Raw genomic sequence first — 16,462 nt, 5'->3', positions numbered from 1 at the left:
AAAAACGAGTGGCTTTTGGAAGGAGGAGTTAAGTCTGCGTTAAGCACTACGTCGTGCGCCCGTGTCGCGCACCTAAAATATAGTCGATCTACAAGCTCAGAACGCGTCGCGCTGCGATGGTAATGTGAGGTTGTGATCGGCTATTTCCGTGACACTGACACACACATGCCATACATACGTAGCCGTCGTTTGTCTCGTCTGGACCGCGCTACACACACACGCCCTTGACTTGTGTTTTGAGTCTTTGACACAAAAAAAATCTATATCCTTAAAAAGGCTGGCCATGAACCATAGACTGTAAAGAAAAAATAAATAGCCATGAACACACAATGTCTGATAGCTTCATAGCTACCCGTATTTGTTTTATTATTCATTTTTACTTCAGAAAGTGTCCAAATCCAAATCATCCACGGGGTTATTTGAGGTCAAAGTCACGACTCACATGTGGCATTGTGGCTAGCTAGAATAAGGAAATACTATCAGTTTTGTCTCTGTCTTCAAAACACTCAAATACACATAGCCTATAGGCCACAGTGAGGCACTGAGGCCACAGTGCCACATAAGAAAATGTAAGGCAAGCCCTATTATTAATAGCAGACTGACATACACCTACATAGTTCTGTGAACTTGCGTACCGGTATCTGTTATTTTTGAATAGTTCTACGCCAAAATCTACTGTAACTTCTATTAGGCTACTTACTTCCTGACTAACGCTCCGTTGTCATGACAACCACGCTCACACATGTGTTCATGGGAATACCTAAGGATTATGTATAGCATCTAACGTGACAGCAGAGGGAAGTACATGAGCTGACAAGTCAGTGATTATTTTCTTTATGTATTATCTATCTTCTAAATAAACGAATAATTTTAGTAGTGGGATTAAAGTGAGGACGCAAATTGTGATTGGCCGCTGATCGGCTGGAAGATGTGCTATTGGCTGAGCATCGCATAACGAGTGTGCCGCACAGATGATGCCACAAAAAGTAAGGACGCCAGAGGAGCCATTGTAAATGAATAGGTCTGCCATTCTGTGCCACAAAGTATTTGTCCTCAAAAGGTGAGGACAGAATTGGCACCAAATTTGAGGCGAAATCCTCAGTGCAGGAATTTGAGGCAAAATCCTCAGCAATCGATCTGAATTTAAACACAGGCATTGAGAATGCAATCCTGTGGAGTGTGGTTGCCTACAGTATACTGTAGGTACAGGCAATATAAAACATATTGTGACGTCACCGTATATTGTCCAATCATAAGACAGCAAAATAGTGTATAAATACACTTTTTTGAGCCTCAAATTTGAGGCACAGAAAAATTCTCATGCATGGAATCAAAATTGGCGCTGTGATTGGCTGGAAGGTGTGCCATTGGCTGAGCATCTCATAATGAGTGTGCCACAGGGGACACCCGTTATATAAGTGGCAGATGGATCAATTCAAAAATCTAAATACACTTACAACTTCAGTTCCTTCCACTTAATGAGAAAGACAGACAAGACTGAAACAGGATTTAAATATTTTTTTATTAATTGCCACTGTCAGCCTTCTTTCACAAATACCATTATACTCTTGCATACAGTACACAGGAGGACACTTAGGTGGGGAAAGCAACTCACTGCTTAAAACAGCAGTATATCGCGTGTAAAGACAAACTGTGTGGTAGTAGTGCATGTCAAAGGTCTACCTATCCCATATTTGTACTTTGTCTTTTGACTGAGTGTAGTCAAGTACTTTGTGGTGTAATACTCACAGTTTAGGGCTGGGCAATATGGACAAATTAGAATATTGTTTTTACCAAATATCTCAATATTTAACCATAATTGGCCTATCGTTATGTCGATAATATCAACTTTATGTTCAGAAATAGGACATGTACAAGAGCTTTTAGATTTTTTCTAAAAGCTCTTCATGAAACCTGAACCTATTTTTGCTCGGGTTGGCTTTGACGACCTAGTCATGTTGGTTACCCCGAGTCTGAACCCATACTCAGAAGTGTTAACCCAGAGCCAGACTTTGCAACATCGCACCGAGTGCCAACGCGTGGAGTGCCTCACAACAGTGGCTAATGTTATGAGCTAACTGGAGCTACACAACAAACACACGCAATCAACAGCCGGGAGGTTGTGACAGAGAAACATACATGTTAAAAAATAAAAAATAAAAAACCCTACCCACTACGTTTCAGTCTTGGTCTCAAGTCCAGTTGTGTTGGTCCTAGCTCTTCCTTCACAAAACTCAAGGATAATTCGTTCTTCAAAAAAAGAAAAGAAAAAAAAAGACAGATCCAGCTGGCACTGAGAAAGGTAGCGGGATAGTCCGACACATGTTAGATTAGCTTTAGACGGTGTATTTGTGAGGTTATGGGTATAGGGTTAGGGTTACAGTTAGGCATAGTTTGTAGTGAGGTTAAGGCCAGGGTAGCCCTGGCTGATACCGACAATAAACCTCTCCGATCTACCTACCTACAGTATTTATAATGCATGCCTTCAGATTAGAACAATGTATCACCGGACTAATGCCACGGCACCTCACTATCAATGAAGACTAGTGATAACGCATCACTTCCAACAAGTTAAAAGTTCCAACTGGAATCAAATTATGGAGGACAAGAGATTGAAATCAAACCGTCCCCTTAAGAACGAAGACGTGGTGATGCCTGTGGTCATGTGCTGTACGACCGGTGACTCTAGCTGAAAATAGCCGATCTACAACTAAGCTCGCAACGCATTGCGGTGTGACGTGTTGTGAGCTTGTATAGATATGGTCTGTGAATCCCCTCCGAGATCCATTGTTCTTCATAGACAGATTTTAGGTTTCAGCATTTTGATGACTTTCCACAGGTTTCCAGTTTGAAACTAAGTTTCCCGTTTCAAAGTACTGTAAAGCTTCATGACTTGTCTAGGCCTGAGTAAGCCTGACACTTGACATACATGACTCGGATACTATTATTGTTAATCAGTGGTCATCATTTTGTATTTTCACCAAAAAAAAAAAGTTTAATTTGACAAATTATTCAAACTCATCGACATACAATTGTTTTAACGGTCAACAGTCATCTTGTTCATCTAATGTCCTTTTCCTCCTGGAACCTGAAGTTCTTATTTGTCTATGGGAATTCAGAATGGGGAAAACAAACGTGTAGGATGTGGAAATGACTTCAGACTTCGGTGGTAGCAGAAGGTGAAGAGTTCGATTCTCTGCCTGTTGCTCACATGTACAGTACACACACACACACACACGTCTCACTGTCCAGGCCACGATGCCCTGAGGTTGAGTAGAATGAGAGCGTCGCAGGGGGCCAGACGGTAGACCCCCACATCGTTGAGTGCCGACTCTGGCGTAGGATTCTCCTCTCCTCCTCCTCCTCCTCTTCCCGTCCGCTCCTCCTCTAAAGACACACGGTCCTCCACTGCATCTCGGAGCAGGTCCCTCAGCAGGAGAGCCGAGCCAACGTTGAGACACAGAATTATGCAGGCCTCTTTGACGCTGGGGTGGGGTGGGAGGGTTGAGATAGAAAGGGGGGGGGGGGGGGGGGACTGTATTATTAACCCATTTAGACCTACCATCGATTCTACAGATATCTTCTGAATCCTGACAGTTTTCTGAAAAACCCTCTGTTCCTTTGTCAGTGGTTCTCAACTTTATTTCATGTCAAGGACCCCAAGAATTATATATATTTGGCTGCGGACCCCGCCATCTGAAAATATGTTGTTCCAGGGACCCCCCGGAAGCAAAGATTTGAGTTAAAAACGCTTGCTGTGAAAGAATATATTCAAAGATTTGTGCCACATTTTCACGATTTTTCAAAATTAGCAGACCTACAAGCTAGCAAGATGGAAACATGGAAACACACACACAGACACACACAGACACACACACACACACACACACACACACACAGTCTCTTACTGTTTGAAGAAGTTCTCTGGTCTCTTGCAGTAGTGTCCAAACAGAGGGAAGAGGTTCCTGGTCATGTCAAACTGCAGCTGCGCCGCACCACCCTCGTTGAAATGATTATAGAGGATCACCTGACAAGAGATATTACAAGTGGGTTGATCCGCGTCTGGATACGGACATATAAAACGCATTGCATTGTGGGAAAGGTATGGGGCCGTTTCATTGTCACATTATCCAAAATGGCAGTGGTGGACAAGTTACTCAGCCCCAGTGCTCGAGTCCAAGTATAGATACTTGTCAGATATTAACACTTTGCTCTGTCGAATTTGTACTTGAGGTCAAGTACTGGTAGCCTGGTAGAACCACTCCCCCTGCTGGACAACATTTGCATTCTGCCAGCTGAGTGAGTCTGGGATTTCAGGCAGAGACATGTACTCCGGAACAATTCTGGCCGGAGCGATATGCGGCTGTATGGGGCCACTAGAGGCGGGATCAATGCGAGACTCATGACATATTGAAGCTGTGCCACAGCGCAATGTAAACACAACCTAACAAGACTACAACTCGAAATTATTATGGAGATATCAGATTTTTGTCCCGCTGCTTCCGGGTTCATCGTTTCTGCCTGAGAGATCCCAGATGCAGGCAGGAGTCAGGTTAAAGTACTGGAGTACTTGCTTAAACTTGCGTTTAACGTTTACTTAAAAGGTATAGTTGGCGCATGAAATAAAGCTAAATACAATCTCATGACGGATAATTTAATGATGTTTAGGTATTATGTATGCAGCTGCTGCTCTCTTTCTTGAAAATTCTGAGACCATTCATGTTCATGGAAGATGATACTCTTTTAATGTTAAAATAACTAATCTGCAACGTGTTGTGAGCTTGTAGATTGGCTATTTTCAGTTCTACAACATGCTTCCATAGAAATCAGTCGTGGCGAATGAGAACATTATTCCATGAGTTGGAGACACAACAGAGCCTTTTTGTGTCTCCATAGGGAACCACTGCTGCGGTCATCAAATTATTATTAATAATAATAATAAACCTGTATTTGTATAGCACTTTTCATGACATTGTCACTTACCGTACATAATTTTTACATCTTTTGAAAAAGCTCTGCGAGAAAGTGTGAGAAATACTGATTTAGAAGGGCAGTTGTTAGAATCACGCCTCAGGTCTTAATGGGTATAGAAGTCACAAAGGTAATTATTTTCTTTCTTTCCGGGACACCCATGCAAGCCAGAGCCATCTCTGCAGTCACCTCTCGTCCCCCATATTGCCATAAAGCCAACTCACGTCCTGGTAGAGGTGGTTGTCGAGGCGCTCGGCCAGCCCGTGCCAGGCCATCTGGAACAGGGGGACACACAGCAGCTGCTGCAGGTTGAGCAGGTGGTCCCGCAGGCACAGCATCATGGGACACGCCGAGCTGGACAGGGACATGGTGGCCTGGTCGCACTGCGAGGGCAAGGACAACCACCTGGCACACACACAGGGGGGACAGCGGTGTTTCACTATTATGCCCAAGACGTCCACATACGTCCTAGGAACTACCGCATGTAGTGCCCAGGACCTCTGTGGACATCAGAAAAGGTTTTTATTGTTTTTCCAAAATGTCAAAATGTGGGCACCCCACTTCACTATTTTGAAAGAATGAAAGGGCACAATTAATAAAAAATTAATTAAAAAACAATAAACAACACAGATCAAGGATTTCAATGGAACATGACTGTGGACTGATGCTTATGTCCACGATATTATCATCACATTATATTGTCGTCGATATTGATTCATTGTTTAGAAATACAGAAGTCCATTCAGGACAAATCAAGATAAAGGGACTGGCCTGTCCTGGCGGTAGGTCTGGGCCTTCTCCTTCACGTCTCTCATGACGGCGTCCAGGAGGCGGCCCAGCATGTCCCCCCGCAGCCTCTCCAGCAGGGCCAGGAGGCCCTCGAACAGCGAGCCCTCCAGCGAGGCCAGGCGGCCCACCTCCGTCATGCCCAGACCCCCCAGGACGCCGTGCTCCTCCTCCTCGCTGTCGGCCAGAGACACAGCGTTCTGCTGCAGCTGCAGGAAGAACTGGTGGAGGAGGTGGAAAAGAAGACCATCTTTACACTTATCCATTTGTCTTGAAACGAGTTGAGTTAATGGGGCATAGCAGTGGCGGTCGTCTTTTGGTTCCACAGATAGGAATAGATTGTTTTAACCCATAGAGACTTTTTTTTGGTATAAATTTCTATTTCATTTCAAAGGAGAGAAAGGTACAGGCATACACAAGAAAAATAAACACATGATTCAAACAAAGCTAAGTGTCCGTTTTTAAAACTCTAGTCTAAACCCACACCAACCACAATTGGAACTAGAGACTTCTGAAAATATTCATATACATTATTTTAAGCTTGGAACCAAGCCACCCAGACTCCTGGTTAAGCAAGACCATAAAACATTTGATTCTGTGTCAAAACAAATATTTGAAACATTTGGAAAAATATATATATATATATATTTAATCATCATCATCATACTATAATTCTGACAATGTTCCGTCTGAATGTGTGTCACTGTGACTGCCGTAGCTCCTCACTGCCTGCACCAATCACTCCCACTTTTCACACAGGCATTGACCATAATAATATGGAGGTCTTAACGACCCTACGAAAAAGAAATATATATACGCACCACATTGTCCCCCCAGTCTGCCAGCACGGTGGAGATGTAGTTGGCGGCGTTGAGGATGGCACCGTAGCGCGCTCCCAGTGGGGATCTGGACTCCTCCTTCATCACCTGGGAGCGGGGATGAATGTGTGTGTGAATTGGTGAATGTGTTGCCCAGTCTATGTAAAGCGCCTTGGATAAATGCACCATCAACTATTCTACCATTTACCCTCTGTGTTGTCATTTCTCAACATCAATGCCCCGCTCTCAAATCACAGATGTTTTATCCGTGATATGTTATGTTTATGGTTCTCTTTTTGGTTTAGTATTTTCCCTATCCTGCCTTTCTCTTTCTCCCGTGCCTGCCCACCCCCTAATTCCAGAGTTCCCCAATTAAATTTCCTTGAGGGCCATATTTTGACTAGGGTACCAGGCTGGGGGTCGAGTCGGCACGCACGAAAGATTGGGGTTTTAATTTTTTCATTAATTAATTAAGCTTAGAATAGAACAGTTGTTCTCAAACAGTGGTCCGGGGACCACCAGTAGTCCTTGAGGGGGTTCCTGGTGGTCTCCAGCTAAATGACAGAGAGTTGGTAACCAAATGGTAAATGGACCCTTATAGATCTTTAACTCTTGAGTGTAAAATTAATTCATTTTCAGGGCAAGACCCCATTTGAAAAGATATGGCAGGGATTCACCTATTTTAATTTGAAGGATGCCCAGTTTGACATGCATAGGCTACTGACCCCCATTTAATGCCATTTATATCTGGGACCTCTCTCACCTGTGTGAGGCGGATACGGAAGTCGTCCACCAGTTCCCGCTGTAGTTCCAGGAACTTGAGTTGAGCTCTGGGACACGGCAGAGAACGGTAGCGCTCTAGGGGGGGGACAAACGGGAACAATGGCATATTTATCGTCGTGGATCTCTGGACTGACATGAAAGTGTGCGAAGTGTGACAGAGAAATGATCCCCGGTTCCCAACAGGGCAGTCTGTACCTGTGATGACTAGGAGCAGAGTCATGAAGGTCTCGGCGCAGTCTGGAGCTTTCAGCTCGTCCATGTCGCTGATGTCTCTGTACTGAGAGCTCCAGGCTCCCTCTGCCGACAACATGGTGTCCACCTTCTCCACCGCCACTGGAGGGAGGAGAGACAAAAGATAGAACAGAAAGTGAGTGTGTCTAAGTGCATGTCAGATTTTTTGTTTTCATTGAGATACTAATGCCCAAGGTTGTATTACTATACTAGTGAGGGGTAACCGGCACACTCGCTCCATTTCTTTTGCAGGCCACTCGCTCCATCGGTTCTTGTATTTTTGTTTTACTGTCATTAAGTTTAGGAATAAAACTAAAACTAGTAATGTCCTAGTAAAAGAAAAAGAAAAGTAAAATGTATATCTAATTATGGTATTGACTTTGATATTAATTATAATGCTAAGAAGAGCAAGGTCCTGATAGAACTAAGGACGACCTTGAACTCAAGTTTCCAGTTTTTTACCTGTCTGGTCAAACCATGTGTGTCTAAAAGTACAAAATATCTTGGGCACATTATAACAGACACCCTAGACAGGCCTAGAGGATGACGAGGATATGTCTAGACAGAGGAGAATGCTCTATGTACAAGCGAACATGTTGGTTCGGAGATTTCACCACTGTACTACCGATGTAAAGGTTAACCTGTATATATATAAGTAGCCTACAATGACTGTCTCAGGATTTTGCTAAAGAAACCCAGGAGCAGTAGAGCTCTTTTGTACACTTGGTCTCACCACCTTCATGGCTCTGTTGAGGAACCTGACCTACAAATTCATGTGCAGACTGGATCTCTCGTTGAATGGATTACTTGGACAAATGACAGACCCTGGCCGTAGTTCTGTCAGGTATACAACTGTGATTAGTGGACACTGGCATGAGTGCCTCTCTTAGATTATAACCTGGGGCTGGGTAAATGTTCTGTATTGTATCCTTTTTCTTTATTCTTTTTATATGTGATGTATTGTTTTTACCCTGTGGGCCATGAGCCTGTAATAAAGTTTATATATTATTAATCACTTACATATTATGACTGGGGTATTATCAAGCATAATTCTAACTCTGACCCCTAGACCTTTAAATGTCTAATCCTAACCTTAATCTCACAAAACCTAACCTTATCCTAAACCTCTCTAGTATAACACACAATGGTTTTCCCCAACATACTCTTCTTCTCGACCGTGAGCCACTTCTGCAGCGTGGCCTCTTCCAGCAGGATGTGCAGGGCTCCGGGGAGAGAGCTGGGGTAGTTGTGGCTTCCCCTCAGCTCCTTCTCGAACTGCAGCAGCTCGTCCACCAGGTGGCAGAAGAGAGCGTCGTCGTACAGGAGCCTAGGGGCGTCGCTGGCCAACTTCTCCTGGGCCAGAGACAGGAGGCCGCGACACAGCTCCACCTGAACGGCGGCGGGAAAAGTATCTCAAATGTTTTTGCTTAACCCATTTAAGCCTGAGTAAAAGTAAAAGTCTGTAATTCAAAATGTACTTAGTACCAAAAAAGTACCAAAAGTATCCGGATAAACAATAAAGAGAAAAAGCAGCTTCAGCAGTGTAGCCTATAATATAATCCCATACCAGGAGAGAGAGCTCCTCTGGGCCTGTAGAAGAATAACCACGCAGGCACCACCAGGGTTCATATCATTTTGACAGTCATTTCAAAGTTGCTCACCCAGCACATACTCCCTTTTCACCCCTTCTTCCGGGTTGGAAAGGTGGTGGGCTCTGTTCATTTTGGGCCTATAAGGTTCCGTTCGCACCTGAGAGACAGCCGTCTCCTCGCTGTCTCTTCTGTGTGTTGCACGGCTCACAATGCATTTTCAATGTGAGTCACGTGGTTTTGACGAGAGGTTGTCTCGTCAAACCACGTGACTCCCATTGAAAATGCATTGCGAGCCATGCGACACACAGAATAAGACAGGAGACAGCTGTCTCTCAGGTGTGAACAGCGCCTTAAACATCACTAGAATTGCATTCATGGACGTGCCGGGCCGAAAGCACGAACGAGCACCGCAAGGCACATGTGCGAGCGAGTCGGTCGGCCAAGCATGTCCATTTGGCTTCAATGCTTCCTCTCGGTAGCCGCCGGGGCTTGGCCCACACAGGTTGGGAATCGCAGCACTTGACAGAATAGGCTCTGTGCGCAGCAGCCATATTGGAAAGAAATGTGGACTCTTGCTTACTTCCTTCACAGGTCTTACCACTTACAGTATACGAACGGCTCCGTTTCCGTTTACTTTAAAGTGTAGCACAGTGGTTCTGCATAGAGCCTATTATTTGGGGTCGCACTTGCAATATCCTCACTGCCCACACAGGGACAGCACAGGTTTGGAGTCGAGGTAATAGACACACAGAATTGGACTGGACAGGACAGGACAGGACACACAGCAAGTACCTTGGCATTGCAGTTGCTTCCAGCCCTGTCCATGATGGGCTGAATCTTTTCCTCCATGAAGGCAGAGCTGTTCCCCATCCACATCAGAACCTGGGTCAGGTACCACTCCGGCTGAGGCACGCGCACACACGCACACGCAACACACGATAATGAGTTTAATTACACAGTGTAATTTCGAGAATAAATAAAACTTGAATGTTCATAGTTTGCGTATGGTCTAGACTCTAGATCAGTGGTTTTCAAACTTGAGGGGGTTCTAGGTGGTCTCCAGCTAAATGGAGAGTTGGTAACCAAATGGACCCTTACAGATCTTTAACTCTTTAGACTTTTGGAGGAATAAATTAAAGCAATTGGACCCTACCGTTTAAGTTTTATTTTTATTTCAACTTGTTGAATTATTGTTAAACACTGTTAAACAAATCTGCATTACTAAATTTACAAGAAGTCTACACAATTAGAGAATGTAGAAGAACTGTTATCCTGTCATCGATACAGCATGAAATTGTGGACAAAATCTTATCCAACGTCCATATAACTAATTCTATGTCTTCGGTCGGAGAGGCTACATCTCATTAAAAGTGTCTCAAATGCTGAATAAATAATACTCCTTGATATGAAAAGGATTGCAAACCACTGTTGACCAAAGATGAACAAATACCCTCCAGTATGGGGTCATTTTGAGTCACATTGTGAGCTTGCTATTTTCAGCTTCAGGGTTAGGGTTACAAATGGCCAGTGTCTTTAAAGGGCATTCATGAAATCACCGTCCTCACAAGTACAGTAGTATACTAATAGCCTCGGAGACTGCAGGTGTTTTGTTGGGAAGTCTGGGAAAACGAGCCGATTTCCTGGTCTAGGACAAGGTTAATTAAATAAGGTTAGGAAGCGAAGACCGTACGGTGGACTCCATGTTGCTCCCAGGAAGGAAAGAAACATGCGCAATGGGCTATATGCAGCCAATACTTCCGCGTTCAGCTTCCATGGTCTCAACTGCACAGGTTGGCAAAGGTTTCTTTCCTTCCATGGAGCAAAATGGAGTCCACCGTAAGGTCTTCGCTTCTCGTCCTCTTTTAATAGTCCTTGGTCTAGGAGAGTGCAGACTGGGGGGGGGTCGCTCCAAATTTGGTGACGTCAGAGTTCTCCGCTGTATTCTACCAGGGAGGGGAGGAGGGGGGCGGGCCGCTCAGATCGGTGAACCAATAGGATCCACTCGCCCCTCTAGACCAGACCAGTGTGTGTGTGTGTGTGTGTGTGTGTGTGTGCTTCAGACCTTGTGCAGTGAGTTGGTCTGTCTGTTTCCAGTGAAGTGGTATCTGAACCTCTTGGCGAGCGGCAGCAGCATGATCTGGACGGGCAGCGAGAGGGGCGGAGCCTGGGGCACTCCTGGACGGGGGGCCGACGCCGCCTTCTCCGATATGACGTCATCACTGGGAGGAGGAAGTTTAAAGAAAGCACGACCTTTCATTCACGCAGCCGTTCTTTAGCCTGTGTGGTATGAGGCGGACCCGTGTCGTTATGACTAGGAAACCCGTGCAGCTGGGGTTTAACATTGAGTTCAGTCTCTATCCTTTTATTACTCTATGCATACCACTGGGTCGGGACCCAAGCCCCCAGAGTGGCTGGCCAATGTTGAAGCCGCCAAACTGGACAAAGCCGGAACTGCAGGCGGGTTGTTTTTTTTACCTGTGCATGTAGTAACGAGTAAACCCAGCGCAGCTGTTGTTTAACACGAAGCGCTATGGTCGGGAACCATTTGTGGGTCGCGGACAAATTTGTATAGGTGCCTTTATTCTTTTGTTTTGTGTGTGTGTGTGTGTGTGTGTGTGTGTGTGTGTGCTGAAGGATACGAGGTCTGCAGAGCCAAAAGCTGTCCGGCCAGCAGGTCCAGCTGGCTGTTGATCTCCTGGGCGTTGGCAGGGGGCGACAGAGTCTGGATGGGAGGGGTGATGAAGGGCCAGTGGAGCAGAGTCAGGACCTCTTCAAAATCACTAAAAGAAAATAATAAAATACAAATTAAAACAGGAAAAGGAGGTTGATTAAGGATGAACTCCCAGTGAGTTACTACATTAACTCCAGTTACAGTTACTGTAATTTATTATAACTTGCTGTCAAAATGAACACTGACTTTGGCCGTACTGCGTAAACCGTTAAAGAGTGCCAGAATTTTTGTATTTTTCCAGTTTTTCATGTGTCTATGAGTTTCTTCCTGGAGGCTGAACCCTTGACAGTCAAACGGGCCAATGAAATAAACAGTAATATAGTGACATCACACTATCAGCCCCTCCCCTAACCCCTCCCCCTTTATCATACAACTACAGCTGTGTAGTTCAGGTGGATCACCACCCATCACCACCCACCAGGCAAACCAGGCATATTTAATGAACTGGTGGGCGTGCCCACATAAAAACAACATTTTAACAAATACTGTACACTTTTTTTGCAAAAAAGTATACCTCCTTATATAACAATAAGACCTGATGATCATGTTTTAGGGTGGAAAAAGAATCACGGCACTCCATCTTTAACAATCCTGCTGATAAAAGTATTCAGTCAGTCAAGGGATATGAAAGCGCGAGGCGACGGCCGTTCCGTTACCCTGCCAGTCTGTCTTTGATGATTCTGTGCCAGAAGCGCAGCGTGTCCCTGAGGAACAGCTGCAGGTGGGCGCAGTCCGACTCCTTCAGCCCTACGTCCAGGTTGGCCATGGTGCCCACGGCCGCGATGGCCTCCCACACACTGTTGGTCATCAGACACTGCTGGATGCAGTCACTGCGCACGCACGCACGCACGCACGCACACACACACACACACACACACACACACACACACACACACACACACACACACACACACACACACACACACACACACACACACACACACACACACACACACACACACACACACACACACACACACACACACACACACACACACACACACACACACACACACACACACACACACACACACACAGGGTTGTCACAATTATTAAATAATCGTCTAATGGCAATTAGTTGATGTTATTTTGTCATAATCCTGCCCATGTTGAAAAACTTTCATACATTTATTTAAGCTTGTAGATCAGCAAATTCAGCATAAGTATTAAAATTTAAAATTTACCAAGTCATTTCTTGGTATATTCCAGTTATTTATAACACTTGTTGTCACAATTATTACATAAATACAATTATTTGAAATAGTCACACATAATTTTTTGTAATCGTCATAATTGTTTCCATGTTGCAAAATGTTCTATTTTTGAAAGTATACAATTATTAAATAATATCAGTCACTTCTGTCATATCTGCCTTGTGCAATTTTGGTTTTCCAAAGTCTAAAAAGTCAAAGTCAAAAATGCTAAAATGCTATTTGAATTAACATGTTCCCATTTTCAAAGCCCAAACCACAACTAAATCGTTAATTGCAATTGTTTGTGTGACAAGACAACTAATCGTCAAGTCAAATTTCATGACCGACAAGTCATTGGCCGGGTTGGCCCCGAAAGGTTACGGTTTTTACTTTCTGAAGGTTTCCCAGGCAACAGCGACGATATCCAGTCATGGTGAACTTTACCTGAGTTCCTCTATGCGTTGTAGACACTGCAGGTATTTCATGTGTCTGTCGATGACGTCAACCTGACCCAGTGTCTGGCTAAGTGTGTCCACCCACGGCTGAGCCCCCTGTAAGTGCTAGAAACATGGAGAAAAAACAACAAATAATGCTTCCAGACCAAATAAGTACTCTAATCCAGTGGTTCTCAAACATTTCCAAGTCAAGGAGCCCCAAATTACCATAATACGTAGCCCAGTGTGGCCCACACCCACAGACCACAATCTGAAAATATTTTCTGCCAGGGACCCCCATTAAATGCATGTGTTGTTGTTTAATTATTTAAATATATATTCCAGTTTCCAGTTTATTTGAATACTGGGCCCTGGTTGGTTATAGCCTGGTTCCAGAAGAATCTGGTTGGCTCGTCACCATTTCAGCCCTCCCACAATTGAGAGGGGCCAGACTTAATCTGCATTGCAAAGGCAGATGAAGGATGGCTATGCGAGGCTAAACCTGACCAGCTCAGTGGTAAACTGACAGAACTGGGGAGGAATACTGGACAACTCACCCCGGTGCTTGCCCGTTTTTCCTACCGGAATTCTCCCCAGTGAGGGGGATAACTTTGTAATATGCTATTGGCTGTTTGTATTCTTTTTGGAAAAATATAAAAAGTTACTTCTGTGGAAAGGCTATATTATTTTACTTATATTGACCCCATAAACAATTTAGTATTATTTAGTATATGTAAGGTTTTGCCCACTCAAATGGTACCTCGTCAGATAATCCCCACATAGCCTACAACAACTTCTGTGAACAGACTTCACTGTAGTAGCTTTTCATAAATTATATTTGTACTTAGGCTGTCTGCTGTCATGAAAATGTATAGTTAGAGAAATTCAAAGTCCAGCCGTCTGCTGTCCAGCCTCTACCACCCCTCACTGGGGAGCTCCCAGCCAGGGCTCTCTCAATATAAAGGTTTTGAACATAAATAAATAATAATAATCAGCTCTGTACCTGTTGCAGTGTATTAGAGAGAGCCCTCTCTTTCTGCAGCAATGTCTCAAGCGAGGCCCTGGCCTCCTCCGCTGCAGTTAAGGCCGCAGACACCTTCAGAGGCACAGAGCTGGATACTGTCAACACCTGGGAGGGGGGGGGGGGGGGGGGTACAATTGTTAAGGACCTTGACTCACTCAACAGGACACACTGCTAGTCCCTGACAGTTGCAGGAAGTGTGTTGTCACCTAAATGCTAAATTGGCTACTGATTCCTAAATGTACAAGAAAAGCTCATAAGCTTGCTCATGGACAAAAAATGTTGTGGCAATTGTAGAAATGCTATTAGGCCTCAAAAGGTAAAATGTTATAATCATGTACACTTGATTACATTAAGTGTTCAGACCATTTGAAAAACGAAACACTAAATTGAGAAAGGACGCAATCATGTCACCCTACAGAGGTCCTGGGGTGCAATACTGTACTCAGAACTGTACTCTAAAGTCGTTGAACTAGGACTCACTCCTACAAAATGTCCCTGAGACCCATATAAAAGACCACCCTGGGGACCCATCTAAAAGACCACCGGTCCCGGGACACATTACATTGAAAAGGTCTATTTGCATCACTGCAAAAATATAAACACATACTTTGTTACTTGTATATTGTGTATATTTATTGTGTACTTAAATAAATCAAATAGAAATAAGGCCCCGGTCTCTAATTGTGCAATTAAGTAGTAATAAGAACCGATATTTTAATGTGTGGGCAATGTATAGGGCAGGCTATAGGCCTATTCAGTATTCACAATCACAGTCATATATTATATAATATTGTATCACTCACACAAAGTTCAAAGTAATTCGTGCATAGTTAGTTATAATGAGGGAGTTCATGACTGAGCCGTGGTAAATACTGTCACATGAGTTACACACTGCAAGAAAAACAGCTGCTATAATAACTATGAAGTAGACAAGCTTGAATTAATCTTCTACACTCATGTCTACTGGTCTGAGTGGCTATACGTCCCTTAAAACGAGCTCTATTAACTAACTATAACAAATAATAACCCACCCACCCCTCAGTAACTTTATTCAGCTGTGTATGTAATGTATCATCATCACGAATGGCTTTCCTGACCTGCTCTTCCAGCAACTTGTTCTCTGCAGTCAGTTTCTCCAGGATCTCGCCGACATTCCTCAGTGCCTTCACATCGCTGCCCACCTCCTTCGCCATGAACTCCACCACATAGTCTTCTTCTTGGAGGGCCCTGTCCCCCTTGGCCTTTGCGTGACGGTCTGCATCATCTTCAACGGGCTTCGTTGAATCAGTTGCAGGCAACCTGTCCATCGCCTTGTCTTCGGCTGTGGGCGCCGCCATGTTTTTCCTCTCTGTGTGTCCACTATTTCCACGTCAACATCTCACACGTTAACGTGAACAGTACACGCTTGCCTGAGTAGAAGCAGCAGTGATGTGTCTCCCTCTCGTGGTTCGTAAAGCGTGTTGCAGTTCAGCGTCTGCATAAACAGGTAACAGGTTCTTCCAAGTGACAGAATTGTGTAAACAAATCAATTAGAATTGTGTACACAAATCAATTAAAAAAATGTAGCCTACATTGTTGGAGGCTCCAACAATGTAGGCATTTTTTTTTATTGATTTGTGTTTTCATTGAGGAGGCATTGGTGCATGCATGTGTTGGGAATGGGATTACATTGCAATACTATTGTAGGCCTATATTGTAATACATAATTCTTCTTAAATGTTGACCCCAATGACCCTGACAAATAAATACCCCCATATTATGAAAACACTAAAACGGTCCGATCTCTCTCTCTCTCTCTCTCTCTCTCTCTCTCTCTCTCTCTCTCTCTCTCACACACACACACACACACACACACACACTGTACACACTTCCTATAGAGTGAACTGAATTTCTCTACAA

General features: G+C 44.2%; 1 protein-coding gene across 1 annotated transcript; it reads right to left on the bottom strand.

The window, feature by feature from the left end:
* Positions 1–1,503: 1,503 nt before the first annotated feature.
* Positions 1,504–15,894, bottom strand: LOC308310919 (RAD50-interacting protein 1-like). The gene is made up of 15 exons (XM_080757377.1): positions 15,661–15,894; positions 14,543–14,668; positions 13,550–13,665; positions 12,569–12,742; positions 11,821–11,961; positions 11,244–11,400; positions 9,974–10,084; positions 8,753–8,978; positions 7,554–7,691; positions 7,339–7,433; positions 6,579–6,683; positions 5,743–5,978; positions 5,196–5,376; positions 3,909–4,027; positions 1,504–3,485 (listed from the first exon to the last, which is right to left on the bottom strand). Exons 1-15 carry the CDS (start codon positions 15,868–15,870, stop codon positions 3,242–3,244), a joined length of 2,379 nt encoding a protein of 792 aa, XP_080613503.1. The 5' UTR covers positions 15,871–15,894; the 3' UTR covers positions 1,504–3,241.
* Positions 15,895–16,462: the final 568 nt, after the last annotated feature.

The sequence above is a fragment of the Protomyctophum bolini genome (genome assembly GCF_963924005.1).
Source record: "Protomyctophum bolini genome assembly, chromosome: 23".
Classification (NCBI taxonomy): Eukaryota; Metazoa; Chordata; class Actinopteri; order Myctophiformes; family Myctophidae; genus Protomyctophum; species Protomyctophum bolini.
Note: the sequence above shows the minus strand (reverse complement) of the source record. Positions and strands in the feature narration are given on the sequence as shown.